At 44.7% G+C, this 14,424-nt stretch overlaps 1 protein-coding gene across 2 annotated transcripts; it reads left to right on the top strand.

The window, feature by feature from the left end:
• The first annotated feature begins 5,400 nt into the window (after nt 1-5,400).
• Nucleotides 5,401-14,417, top strand: Spout1 (SPOUT domain containing methyltransferase 1). Of its 2 annotated transcripts, XM_051185073.1 has the most exons (12): nt 5,401-5,470; nt 5,901-5,946; nt 6,146-6,274; nt 9,049-9,208; nt 10,301-10,390; nt 10,477-10,526; nt 10,650-10,780; nt 12,302-12,374; nt 12,472-12,570; nt 13,100-13,202; nt 13,331-13,478; nt 14,282-14,417. In XM_051185073.1, exons 1-12 carry the CDS (start codon nt 5,435-5,437, stop codon nt 14,348-14,350), a joined length of 1,134 nt encoding a protein of 377 aa, XP_051041030.1. In that variant the 5' UTR covers nt 5,401-5,434; the 3' UTR covers nt 14,351-14,417. The 2 variants fall into 2 exon arrangements, with proteins under 2 accessions (XP_051041030.1, XP_051041031.1); XM_051185074.1 differs by lacking the exon at nt 10,650-10,780 and having other exon boundaries at nt 5,420-5,470; nt 12,291-12,374.
• Nucleotides 14,418-14,424: the final 7 nt, after the last annotated feature.

The raw sequence follows: 14,424 nt of genomic DNA, 5'->3' as shown, positions 1-14,424 counted from the left end.
TTTTGTGTTTGTTTTGTTGGCAGTGCTAAGGATTGAACTCATGGCTTTTCACATGCATGCCTAATGTTGAACCACTGAGCTCCATCCCCAGCCATGGGCAATGATTGAATCAGATGTGCATAGGTAATAAATAAATAAATAATAAAACCTGTCAAAAGACAAATTTAGTGAAAAGAACTAATTGGCTTTTATCTGCACTGCTAGAAGCAGATGGCATCCAGATCTATAAAATAGAAGAGGGGAAGAGTCTGATGGGCCAGAGAGATGGCTTAGTGGTTAAGAGTACTTGTTGTTCTAGCAGAGGACAAGGGGTCCGTTCCCAGAACCCACATCTAGCAAATCACAACCACCTGAAGCTCAAGCTCCAAGGGACCCAACACTGTCTTTCTAGGCTCTGTGAGCAATTGTACACACACATGTTGCTGGGGATCAAACCAGGGCCTCACACATGTTAACTCACACCCTTAATTCTGAGCTGCATCCCAGCCAAGAATCATCATTGGAACATACTTGGTTGATGTTTGATCCTATCTCTCCAACTCCTCAGACTGAAAAGGGCAGAACTCCTGCCTCTGCCCCACCTTATCACTTCCTGTCTGCATATACAGACTTCCAGACCTCTATGGTTAACGAGTGACTTGCTCTACCCTCTGATCCCCAGGGAAGCTTTGTCAGAACACAAACAAAATATTACAACATTTCCCCCTTTTGTCTGAAATAAGAAGAGGTTATAACTAACATAGAAAAACTATATACAGCAAGTACAGTAACTATATACAAATATATACAGGCAATAATTATATTAACAATGATACAGGCAATAATTATATTAACAATGTCTAGTCCATTAACATTTGACAAATTTAGAGAAAATACTCCATTATATATTCAATTAAATTCAAGGTTTTATACCTAGTTCACTTTCTATCCTAACTTATATTACCAACCCAAAGCTATTGTTCTGTATCTTTCAACCTTATACAGTTTACATTTCTTTGTGAGATTCTTTTCTGAATTTGTTAAGAAAGAAAACTATAACTATCTTGTCTTCAACTCCCTCAGAGACCTGAGAAGGAAATACTATTAGCTTACTAAGCTGGAAGTGTTAGCAAGTGACTTCCAAAAAATGTGAGAAATGACAGAAACAGCTGGCTGCCTGGACAGTCACCCAGGGTTCCCCTGCAATGTTGGGGCATCCATCTTGGGTCAATAGGCCTAGAATTTCTGACAGACTTTTCTGTGAATGATATTCTGAAGGACTTCCCTACCTTGTTTGGCAAAGTTCAGCAGTCACTATCCTTGTGTCCTACATGTCTAATTTGGACAGTATACTGTCAGCAGTTGAGGCAAAAAACACTTTCTTACACAGTGGCCAACTTTTGCCATATGGAGTTTCTTCAATGCCCATCATCTTCTCCAAAGTATACTGGTGCTGCCAGCAGCAGACATGTCTCAGTGTCAAAAAAACAAAACAAAAAACAGAACCTATGTTATTAAAACATCTTAAATGTGTTAAGATTTCTGAAGTGTTTGAAGACTACCTATCTATCGAAAATATAATCCCTGACCTTGAAAACATACCCAGCTACAAATTTAACTGTAATACTACTAGCTTGTATTTTTTTATTATCCTAAATATTTTGTAATAATAACTTTCAAGGTCTAGGAATTTGTGTAACATTGTTAAATGAGCTTTATAGGTATGATAACCTTGAACAAAATTAGAAATGTATATATAGTATGTTCTTTAAAAACCTTAAATTTGTATCAATATACACAAATCTATATCAATGTAAATTATTTAAAACTAGTAGTTGCTTTTTTGGTTTAAAAATAAATTTAAGGGTCGGGCCTTGGTGGTACATGCCTTTAATCCCAGCACTTGGGAGGCAGAGGCAGGTGAAGCTCTGTGAGTTCAAATCCAGCCTGGTCTACAGAGTGAGTTCCAGGACAGGCTCCAAAACTACACAAAGAAACCCTGTCTTGAAAACAAACAAAAAACCCAAACAAACAAAAAATTTTAAAGAGTCAAAACCAAAGGATCATGAGGTTAGTGGCAATAAAATAGTCCCTTAATTTTGGTTTTTCTTCTGTCCTATGTGGGGTGGCTTTTCTGACATTAGACAGGGAGTTTGGATTTTTCCTTAACAAGCATGCTTGGATTTAGGTAAAGAGACAGCCACATTCCAACCCAAAAGGCAGCTTTAATTTTTAATTGGACTGGGACTACAAAAAGGCCATTTGCATTATGTATCTGTAGAGAACATCAGAAACAAAAATTATAAAGGTTTATGAAATTTTATCCTGTTGGAGGTGTAATCTTTTTCTTGGGACATTTTCTCTGCATGATTCTTGCTTTTTCTTCAGATGTTTCATTTGTCCAGTGGTCTTCAGATTCCTTAGCCAGATGCCTATATTCTCCTGAAGACAAAAATAAAAGTATGCCCCAACCTTAACTTTGGGTAGGTTCTCTTTTGGTAAGTTATATCTGATCAAATGAAAAGCATTTGTTCGTTTTACAAGTTAGTTTAGATTGAATGGTTACACTGTTCAATGAACTATTGCCTCTTTTAATCAAGTGGTCTCTCTTGTTCAAATCAAACCTTTATCAATTTTGATGGAAAAGCAAAACCCCTTTCCCAATGGAACACATATTGTGGTTTCCATTCGGAGGTCAACATATCTTTAAAGTATGCAGGCTGATTTAATTTAGTAGGTTTTTTTCCCTTTATTTTCCAATGTCTCTCTGCAGCTGTCATCCCTTTCTCATTAGCATTAAAAAACTTAAAGTTGTTAAAGCATTATGCAGTCTATTTCTGAGAATCTTTATTACTCCTTTCTGTTTATCAAGCATTTCCTTTAGAGTTCTATTTGATTTTTTTTTTTTTTTTTTTTTTTTTTTTTTTTTTGGAGACAAGGTATTTCTTTGAGCTTGTCCTTCCTGGTCCTGGAACTCTGTAGACCAGGCTGAACTTGAACTGGCAGAGATCAACCTGCCCTGCCTCCCAAGTGCTGGGATTAAAAGTGTGTGCCAACACCCCTTCAGCATCTATTTGGTCTTTCTATGATTGCTTGCCCTGTAGCACTGTGTGATATACCTGTAATACATTTTATATTATAATATGCAAAACACTGCTTGATTTTACTAGTGACATATGCTGGAGTATTGTGAATCCATGCTCCAAAGTTGGACACCACATGAAGTGTGATCTTAATTAATCTTAATAAAAACCCAGAGTTAGATACTGGGGTAAAAGACCAGAGGAAGAAAGGACCAGCCACCGTCACCTCTTAGCTCTCTGACTCCTCAGACTGAAAAGCGGCAAACTCCTGTCTCTGCCCACCTTATCACTTCCTTTCTCTCTGTACAGACCTCCAGACCTCTATGGTTAACTAGAGGCTAGCTCCACCCTCTGATCTGCAGTCCAGCTTTATTTGTCAGAACACAAAGCATCACAACACTTGGTGTCAGAAAAAACATGGTGCATCTTTCCCTTCCAAGCCACAGGGCACTGCTGCACATCGAAGGATGATAAAGTCCTCTATAGGGTAAACTCATAAAATTCTTAATTTGAAGTTCCTTGACAAAGGCCAGGTCTGATGGTTCACCCCATTATTTTACTCCTGAGGTGGATTAGGGAGGATCAGGAGTTCAAGGTCTGGCTCTGCTACATTGTGAGTTCAAAGCCAGTTCCCAGCACTGACCTTACAGACTATGTGTCCCATACATGACTTTAACCCCAGCCAGGAGCGTGGTGGAGACAAGAGACTTAGTGGCTTCCAGCCTGATTAGAAACCATGAACTTCAGGCTTGGGGAACAATCCTGCCTCAAAGGTAGAGAGTATACAAACAGACACAGAAAGACATGTACACACATGAATAAAAATAAATAAAAGATCACTCTGACCAAAGATCTCATTTCTCATGAATCATCCCAGAATCTGCCCACAACTCACATCTAAGCCTGCCTCTGGGTATATCAATGTGATGGTGAAGCTGGCTGCATGGTGCACACTGGTTTGTTGTTTTGTTTTGTTTGAGACAGGGTCTCAGAGAGACCCACCTGCCTCTGCCTCCTGAGTGCTGAGATTAAAGGCATTTGCCACTCCCTCCAGTTTTTTGGTGCACATTTATAATCCCAGCACTCAGCTGAGGTAGGAGGATCTTGAGCCAAAGCCTGTGTGAGATTCACAGTGAGCCTCTGAGTCATCCACCCACCCCCTTCAAAGAAGTGACCTGGGAGCAGGAGAGATGGCTAGGCAGTTAAGAAAAAGTTTGCTCTTCCAGAGGACCTGGGTTCACCCCATCACGCACACATGGGGGCTCACATCCTACTGTAACTTCAGTGCAAAGGGACCCAATGCTCTCTTCTGGGCTCCTGAGACACCAGGCAAGCCTGTGGTGCACAGACATACAAGCTGACAACACACTCATACAAATAAAATAAGTAACATCAAACCCAGAGAACATGATGATGCCTGCCTTTAACTTCAGCACTTGGGATGATGAGGATGGAGGATGGACGGTACTTCAACAAACAAAACCAAAGCAAGCAAAACAGACAAAAAGAAAATACAACACAAAGAGAGGCTTGTTTGGTTGATAATAATGTGTCAGTAACTTTCCCAACTGTAACGAAGTATCATATCATTCTAAAATGTTAATACAAACTCCTGCCCTTAATCTCAGTCTGTAGGAGGCAGAGGCAGATGGGTCTCTGAGTTTGAGGCCAGCCTGGTCTACAGAGTGAGTTCCAGGACATCCAGGGCTACACAGAGAAACTTGTCTTGAAAAACAAGACAAAAAGTTAATACAAAACTACCAGGCATGAATGTTTTAGGTTAATCCCACTGATCGATCGAGAGAATAAGACCACGATCAGGGTTTAAAGTCAAAATTGAAGCAAGTTTTAATTAAATACTGGCCAGGTGGAAGGATCAGACCAGGTTCCTAAGAAATGGCCCAGAATCAAGTATTGCAAAGGCTTAAGAAGAAAAACCACACTCAAACAAAAAGTGATAAGGAATAAAGTCTGTACAGGGTTGGGAATGTAAATCACTGGTGGAGCACTTGATTTAGCGTGTGTCAGGCCCTTAGTTGAATTCCCAGGAAAATTAATGGATAAGTAAAAAGAAAGTGTAAATGAACTAATTGAAGCACTGAATTAAACTACTCTTAAAGTAATTTACATAAATATGTAAACTGAATGTCGCCCAGGGGACATGGGGAGGACACACTGAGATGTGAAGTGATTTAATGCAGAGAGGAACAACAGATGTTCCCTGCACATCTGCACCGGAGTGTCTGCGCTCCACCTCCCCATGACTCCTATGCCACGCCCCTACGTGCCTTAGGGCCTTCGATTGAGCAGCTTTGCGGAGGAGTGGCCGGAAGAGGCAAGGCTGATTGGCAAGCCCGTGGTGTTCCGGGAAAATGGCGGAGCACTCGAGAAAGCGTCCGTGTGGCCCGGTAAGTGGAGGCAGATGGGGTTCCGGGCAAGGCATGGTAGCTGTGGCATCTCACCATGGTGTCGGCTCGGGTGCTCCCTCCCCGCCGCTTGCCCGAGACCTGAGCTCGCGAGGATATCTGGCCCTGGCTACATTCCGCAGGGCGATGGTGCTCATGCTCCTGAGCACTTTCCTGGCTTGCTTTTGATTCCTGGGGCAATGTTGTGGAAAACCTCTCCTCCCCGTGCCTCAGTTTCTTCTTTTGTCCTGTGGGAATTCATCCTTTAGCTTCCCGGTTGCTTTCTGTGCCGGGCCTGACTCCAGGCTTTGAGCACAGCGAGTGCCTATGTACCCATGCCTGGTTTGGGAAATTCAGGAGGCTGGAGGCCAGCAACGATGCTCCCCTCCGATGTATGACTGTTTAGCCTCTCAGTCTTCCCCTACTCTTCCAGGGTGAACATGGCCAAAGGGTTGAATGGCGAAAATGGAAGCAGCAAAGTAAGTAAGGGCTGGGGCCGGCCTGGGCAAATGGGCTAAACTCTCCCATCCCCAAGACCACCTAATGCCCCGCGAAGCCCTCTTTGAATCTCTATCCGCGGGGAGCTTCCCTGGCACCTACTGGAGCCCAGGCTGGCCCAGTGAGCAGGAGCTCTTTTCCCTATGCCAAGGCCCTCTTCTCCTACCAAATCTTCTCCAGAGAAAGAAGAGAAAAAGAAGTGGAAGGACCTCAAGATGATGAAAAAACTAGAGCGGCAGCGGGCCCAGGAGGAGCAGGCTAAGCGCCAGGAGGAAGAAGAGGAGGCTGCTGCCCAGAGGACTGACCAAGGTAAGCAGCGGGGTCCTGGGGAGGACACAGGTTGTGGCCTGCAGCCCAACTTCACAACTAACCTTCCTTCGCTCCTCTATCCTTTTCTCCTTTTTCTTTGTTTTCTCCTCCTGTCTCTTTCCCTTCCTTCTTTTTTCTCCCTCCCTCTCTTCTTTCTCTTTGTTTTTTCCCTTTCAAGTGAGGTGCTAAAGAGTAAACCCAGAGCATTATACATGGTAGGCAACATTCTCTCACCTTCCCTTGGCTCAGACCTGTTGAGCACATTCTCAGTGCTTTAGTTCTGTTTTTCATTTAATTTTATAATGAAAGCATGCATTTTCCCATCACATCTAATACATGCTGAAAATGTTACCAAAAAACTATGAAAAAGAAAGAAAAACTGAGCAAGCTGTGATGTGTCTTGTCCTAACATTCTGACCAGTGGTGTGTAGGAGAGAGCTCTAGGTGTACTGAATCTTGGTTATAAGCTTTTCCACCTGGCTTTCCTAGCTCGTGTTACTGCCCTGTGTTCTGTGTCAGTACATTTCCCCTAACAGAGTGTCTTACCCTGGTTGTGGTGATACACAGCTATCATCTTAGCAGCTGGGAAGCTGAGGCAGAAGATGGAGAGAGTTCAAGGCTAATCCAGGGCTGGTAGGAAGGCCTGGACTACTTGTGCCTAAAACAAACAAAAACAAAAGTATCCTTTTTCATTGGCAGGTGGGTGTTAGTGATAACATTGTACCCTTGTAGAGCTCATTAGCCATTAGTGGTGTTCAACATGGAAACATTATATCATCCCTTCAGGGAACCAGGGAATGATGTCTAAGTTTCACCTTCTTCTGATAAAGAAACCCAGGGAGGACGAGAATACGGTGGCTCCTCTATAGCCTCTCAGCTGTCCCACATTTATGTCATTGCAGGCAGAACACATACATGACTTTTTTTGGGTGACAGACTGTACTCATGTAAGTGGGAAGGACATTAGTTTTAGGAACCTTCTACTTGTAGATGCCTTCAGTTGGTGAAGTTTCACACACACACACACACACACACACACACACACACACACATATATATATATACATATATATATACCCCCTTACAAACTGAAAAGCAAGTCTAGACCACCTGTAACATCTGATACAGCACAATTCTGTGTGAGTACTTGTTACTATAAATCAATAACAAGGTAAAACCTCTTTATGTGTTCACAGATAAAAGGTTTTATTTTTAATATTTTCAAATGATTTCAGCATTATACCTTACCTTATGTATGTAATTCCCTCACTGGGAAGGTTGATGCAGGAAGGTGATGGGTTTGAGAGTAGCCTGGAGACTGTATTAAGACTTCCCCATCCCAAAAGAATATAAAACAAAAAACCACCACACGGTCAGTGTTGTTTAACTTTCTTTTGGGACTACCAGCTCACAAAAAATTACACAGAACTTATTAATTATGAGAGCTTGGCCTCTAGCTTATGCTTGTCTTTAACTGGCTCTTATAGCTTTTTTACCTCTCCATTCCATATGTCCATATGTGGACTTGGTCCACAGCTCACTGGTATCTCTCAAGAGCCTATATTCATCTCCTCTTCCTCTCTTTCCCTGGAAACCCCACCTATCCTCTCCTAGCTATTGGCCGTTCAGTTCTTTATTAAACCAATCAGAAGGTGCCACCATGGCAAAGATACATCTTCACAGTGTACAAAAAGACTATCCTCAAACAAGTCAGTGATTTACACATATTGTATATCTGTGTGCACAAATGAGTGTATTTGTTTATTTCTAGTCTGGGTTGAATGAATCCATAGGTGTGGGACCTACAGGTAGAGGGCAGACTTGATGCTTCCTGGAGCATATATGGTATCAAATGCTAATATTTTCGCTGGATTTTTAAAATTTATTTATGTATTTTATGTATATGGGTGTTTTGTCTATATGTACCTCTGAAATACAGAAGAGGGCATTGGATCCCATGGGACTATAGTTATAATCAGTTGTGAGTTGATGCTGGGAATTGATCTCCAGGTCTATGTAAGAACTGCCATCTGCCATCTTTCAGTTTTTGTTTTTGTTTTTTTTTTTTTTTTTTTTTTTTTTTTTTTAAGATTTATTACATATCCATGCAGGCCAGAAGAGGGCACCAGATCTCATTACAAATGGTTATGAGTCACCATGTGGGTGCTGGGAATTGAACTCAGAACCTATGGAAAACCTATGGAAGAGCAGCCTGTGCTCTTAACCACTGGGCCATCTCTCCAATCCTTTTTTTTTTTTTTTTTTTTTCCTTTTTTATGGTTTTTTGAGACGGGGTTTCTCTGTGGTTTTGGAGACTGTCCTGGAACTAGCTCTTGTAGACCAGGCTGTTCTTGAACTCACAGAGATCCACCTGCCTCTGCCTCCCGAGTGCTGAGATCAAAGGAGTGTGCCACCACTGCCCTGCCTCTTTTTTTTTTTTTTTTATTTTTTTTTATTTATCAGCTGTTCTTATCTACATTTGATAGCTGGTAAACTGAGGTCTCAGAGCTGAGCCAGGATCTGGACATAGCCCACCCAGTGCTGCTGACCATGGTTTGGCTTTACCCTCTGTGTTGCCTTACCCTGAGAACCCTTGGAGACTTTGGTCCATTTCTTCCTGAAGAAACTGAAACTAAGCGAAGGGAGAGGGATCTAGTTTGCTGATCTCAAAACTCCCAATCAGACAGTTCTCTTACTCTGAGCCATGGGGATCTGGGGGGGAGGCAGGGGCACAGCCTGTTAGACTGACCAGGAGCACCCCCTGCCCACACTAGGACGGCCTTACACTCTGAGCGTGGCCCTGCCTGGCTCCATCCTGGACAATGCCCAGTCACCTGAGCTTCGCACCTACCTGGCTGGCCAGATTGCCAGAGCCTGCACCATCTTCTGTGTGGACGAGATTGTGGTGTTCGATGAAGAGGGCCAAGATACCAAGTAAGAGTGTTCACAGGGAGGGAAGGGCCACCAGGGTTGGCTGTGGCTTTGTCCTGTCCCTTGTAACCTACCTGCCTCTTTCAGAGTCCTCTGCCTAAAGTGCTCACATTGACCCCTTGTTTCTGTAGAGGCGAGGACTCGCACACTGGGTGGGGGAAGCTCTCACAGGCAGCTGCAGTTGCATCTTTTTCCTCCCTTGGTGCTAGAGCTTGAACTCAGCATTATACACATGCTCTACCACTGAAGCTACAATCCATTCAATACTCAGACCTGGCTTTGTTCCTGTTTGTTTATTTATGGTGCTTGTATACCCATACCAGTGTGCTTGTAGAGATCAGATGACAACTTAGGCTGGGCAGGGGCAGTGCACACCATTAATCCTAGCACCAGGGAGACAGAGGCGGGGAATCTCTGAGTTGAAGGCCAGCCTGGTCTGCGGAGTGACTTCTAGGATAGCCAGGGCTACACAGAGAAACCCTGTCTTGAAAAAGCAACAAAGTTGCCTGGAGAGATGGCTCAGAGGTTAAGAGCAATGGCTCGTCTTCCAGAGGTCCTGAGTTCAATTCTCAGCACCCACATGGTGGCTCACAACCATCTGTAATGAGATCTGGTGCCCTCTTCTGACCTGCAGGCATACATGCAAACAGAGTACTGTATATATACATAATAAATAAATCTTAAAAAGAAAAAGAAAAGGACATGATACTCATGAACTTTTTTAAAAAAAGGAAAAACCAAAAAAGTAAATAAATGGGAGGCTGGAGAGGTGGCTCAAGGATTAAGAGCACTGACTGCTCTTCCAGAGAATTCAAGGTCAATTCTCAGTATTCACATGGCAGCTCATACCTGTCTGTAACTCCAAGATCTGACATCCTCAGGTCAGAAGCAGGTAAAATACCAATGCATATAAAAATAAAATAAATAAATTATTTTTTTAAAAGTAACTAAATAAAGTCAACTTGCAGGAGAGAGGCCGTGTGTTCTTTCTGGGCATGGAACTTAGGTTTTCAGGATTAGGAGCAAGAGCCCTTTACTAGCTAAGCCATCTCTCCAGCCCAACATTTGAACCTTGAGCTATCTTTGTCTTTCCAGGACTGTGGAAGGAGAATTCAAGGGTGTTGGCAAGAAGGGGCAGGCATGTGTACAGCTGGCTCGCATCCTGCAGTACCTAGAGTGTCCACAGTAAGTGAGATGAGGGTGCTGTCCTCCTGGATGTAGCTGGGAAACAGCTTCCCCAGGAAGGTCTTGACAGTCGCATTCTTTCCCAGGTACCTGAGAAAGGCTTTCTTCCCCAAACATCAGGATCTGCAGTTTGCAGGTATGTCCGGTGTGCCTGGTGGCTCATCACTAGGCATTGAGGAATTGTCTAGCCCCACTTATCAAGTAGGAGAGCAGCCCTGAGAGTGTAAGCCTGGCCCTGACATCACCCTCCTGATGCCAGGGATCCTCAACCCCTTGGACACTCCTCACCACATGCGGCAGGATGAGGAATCTGAGTTCCGAGAAGGCATTGTGGTGGACCGGCCCACCAAGGCAGGCCATGGCTCTTTGGTCAACTGTGGAATGAAGAAGGTAGGAATGGAAGGTGGGCTATGATACATCTTGAGGACACTTGCTAGTTATGGAAGACAGGCAAGGACATATGAATAGGGAGACCTGGACTGTAGGCCTGCTGTGAAACACCACAGGACATGAACCTATAAAAGATGTGCCGGTGGCTCATTGGTTACGACCACTGGCTACTCTTGCAGAGGACCCAGGTTCAGTTCCCAGTACCCACATGGTGACTCACAAACCACCTGTAATTCCAGTTCCATGGAATCTGATGCCCTGTTCTGGCCTCCATGGGCCCCAGGCATGGACATTAAATACAGACATACATGCAGGCAAAATGTCTATATACATAAAATAAAAAGAAAGATTGAAGATGGAGGTTACTGTCCCACCAGGTCCCATAGTTGCATCAGCCCCAAATAAACACAGGGATGACATATTAATTATAAAACTGTTTGCCAATGGATAGGGCTTCTTTCTGGCTAGCTCTTTCTTAATTATTAACCCATAATTACTAATCTATATATTTCTACATGGCCTTATCTTATAGAGAATGCCTGAGCATCCTATCTTCCCAGTCTCTACATGGCATCTCTTGACCTCTCTCTCCTCTCTCCCCAGCATTCTCCTCATCTCCTAGTCCCACCTATCTTCCTGCCTCTCCTGGCCAATCAGTGTTTTATTCATCCGCCAATAAGAGAAATATACATACAGAAGAACATCCCCCATCAAGTGGTGAAGCCAAGACAAAACTCAAGTGTTGTCAGTGGTGGTGTGTTTGCTTATTTATTTTTGTTACTGAGATTTAGTAATGTTCTATCACTGACATATGTTCTCGGCTTTGGTGGTTTTGGTGTTAGTTGATATTTAAATTTTTCACTTTTAATGTATATAGGTGTGAATGTGTAGGTAAGCATGCACGTGCTGAGGAGTAAATGTGAGGTCAGAGAACAACTTGACAAGTATCAGTTTTCTCCTTCCACTATGTGGGGATTGAACTCTGGTCATCAGGCTTGGAGACCGGTGCCTTTTCCCGGTGAGCCATCTAGCTCTTGTTTATAACGTCTGGTATACAACAGATGAGGGAAATGAGGCACATGGGTGTTAACTGACCTAAGACTCCTACAGCTAACAAGTGGCAAAGCCACCACATGGAAGGAATCTGTGACTTCATTTTTTTTTTTTTTTTTTAAAAAAAAGATTTCGTATGTATAGTGTTCTATCTGCATGTATGCCTGCAGGCCAGAAGAGGGCGCCAGTTGATCTCAGGACCTCTGGAAAAGCAATCAGTGCTCTTAGCCCCTGAGCTGTGGTTCCAGCCTGTGACTTCATCTCATTGTCGACACTGACTTTCCATGTCCCAAACCCCAGACTTCCATCTCTGACCAGTGCTCTGTGATAATTGTTCTGCATGACGATCCCTCTTAGTATGTCCCACCCAGTGGCAGACTGACTGGGCACCACAGTTCCTCCATTGGGTCTCTGAGAGCACTGGCCCCTTTTGAGGTGTGGCACTCATTTCCTTTAGCTTCTCTGCAGGAGGTGAAGATTGACAAGAAACTGGAACCTGGACTTCGAGTGACTGTGCGACTGAACCAGAAACAGCTCTCAGGTATCTGGAAGTTTCCTTGGCCCTTAGAGCTTCTTGGCTCAGAGCCTCCTCCTACCTCCCTGTCTCCTTGATCTTCATAGCCTATTTTGTTCCCCAGAATGCAAGACATACAAGGGAACGGTCGTGTCATCGCAGGATCCCCGCACCAAAGCTGGTCTTTACTGGGGCTACACTGTCCGACTGGCCTCCTGTCTCAGTAAGGGCGGAAGTTCCTTCCCTGAATGTCCCTCCATCCCTCCTGTAAGACCCACAAGTCAGAGCAGGGTCTCTCTGCTACTCTGTACACACTATGGTGTGTGCTTAGGTGGTGCCATCTCTGGTCTCATCTCTGGTGCCCTAGTCTCCCCGAACATCTATTCAGAATGCTAAGAACAACCCAGAGCAGGGTGTGGTTGGCTTCCAGCTGCCATCCCAGCACAGCAATCTTGCTGTAAACCTGAGGCCAGCTCAGGAGACAGAGCAAGACTTGGTCTCCAATACCAAACCAGAAAAGCTCTCTGAAGCGAGTGTCAGGCTGCTGAACACTGTCTAGGGCTTGGGAGCTCTTCCTGCCCAGTCTGTGTGCTCCCAGGCCAAGCTCAAGCTTCAGCTCCACCATTCCCTGCCCTCAACTTTCCAAGAGCAATAGATGGCCTCCTTTACCTGAGCTCTCACTCCTCCTGACCTTGCAATATGCTAGGCACATAGCCAAGAGCAGGACCCCACTGAGCTGGCCCCACCCCCAGGCGCTGTGTTTGCTGAGGCTCCCTTCCAGAATGGGTATGACCTGACCATTGGGACATCAGAGCGTGGCTCCAGTGTGGCCTCTGCCCAGCTGCCCAGCTTCAGGTGGGTGCTGTTTAAGGTAGGGACTGGGCCCTACTGTACATGGGGTTGGGGGCATAAAGCTCTGAGGACTACATCCCCTACATCCCATGGAGCCTTGAAGTCAGTGAGTCCCTTTCTCTGGGTACCAGGCATGCTCTTGTGTTGTTCGGGGGCCTCCAAGGGCTGGAAGCTGGAGTGGATGCTGACCCCAACCTTGAAGTGTCTGAACCCAGTGTCCTCTTCGACTTTTATGTCAACACATGCCCCAGCCAGGGCAGCCGTACCATCCGCACTGAGGTGAGCTACAGCCACAGGCACCCAGTTCTCCTTGCAACCCACCCTAGGTTCCTTTTCTGAAGATTTACTTCTGTATTTCACATACATGAATGTTTTATCTGCATGTATTTCACATCAGAAGACAGCATCAGATCCCATGAAACTACAGGTATAGACAGTTATGACCCATCATGTGGTTGCTGGGACTTGAACTCAGGACCTCCTGAAAAGCAGTCAGTGCTCTTAACCTCTGAAACATCTCTCCAACCTCAGCCTAAATGTCTTTTCTGAAGGTGGTATCTTTCCCACAGCAAACTGATGGCAGGGACAAGATACAAGAGCCATAAAAGTTGCAAGTTCTGGGCCAGTAGTAATCTTATGTTCCCAGGTTGAGGGGTCTAGGTAATCTGTCTGACTGTATTCAGGGCCTCTGCCTCCCTGGTGGTATCCTCAGTCCCTCTGGGTGTCAACATTTCTGTGCTGGGGGAAAGTGTCTTACAAGACCGGAGCATCCATGGGATCTGTGCAACTATCTCTGGGGCCAGTATGGAATGCTGTCCCTATGGGCTCTATATGGAGGAAACACTGTTGCTGTCAGTCTTAGAGGTGGTGGGTGACTGGAGGTTGACAACCTCAGTCTGTCTTTCCCTGAGGCCCTGCCCATGTCACTACTGCTAAACCAGCTGAAAAGAACTGCCCATCTTATCCTTCCTGGCTCTTGACGCAGGCCCCACATGGGGCTGGTTCTTGCGAGCTGGCTGTGAAGACAAGGTTCTGGGACAACTGCCTAACTACCAGGTCCCAGCCAACTTATTTTCTTCCAGGAAGCTATACTCATCTCCCTGGCTGCCCTACAACCTGGCCTCATCCAGGCAGGTTCCAGGACTACCTGACAACTTTGTGGATCCAGGATGTAGAGACAGCAGGAGACGGAGGATCACCAGGAATAGAGATGGTCAAACTTGTC

Source organism: Phodopus roborovskii, unplaced genomic scaffold, assembly GCF_943737965.1.
Source record: "Phodopus roborovskii unplaced genomic scaffold, PHOROB, whole genome shotgun sequence".
Taxonomy (NCBI): Eukaryota; Metazoa; Chordata; class Mammalia; order Rodentia; family Cricetidae; genus Phodopus; species Phodopus roborovskii.
The sequence above is the reverse complement of the archived record's forward strand: the minus strand, read 5'-3'. Positions and strand labels throughout refer to the sequence as shown.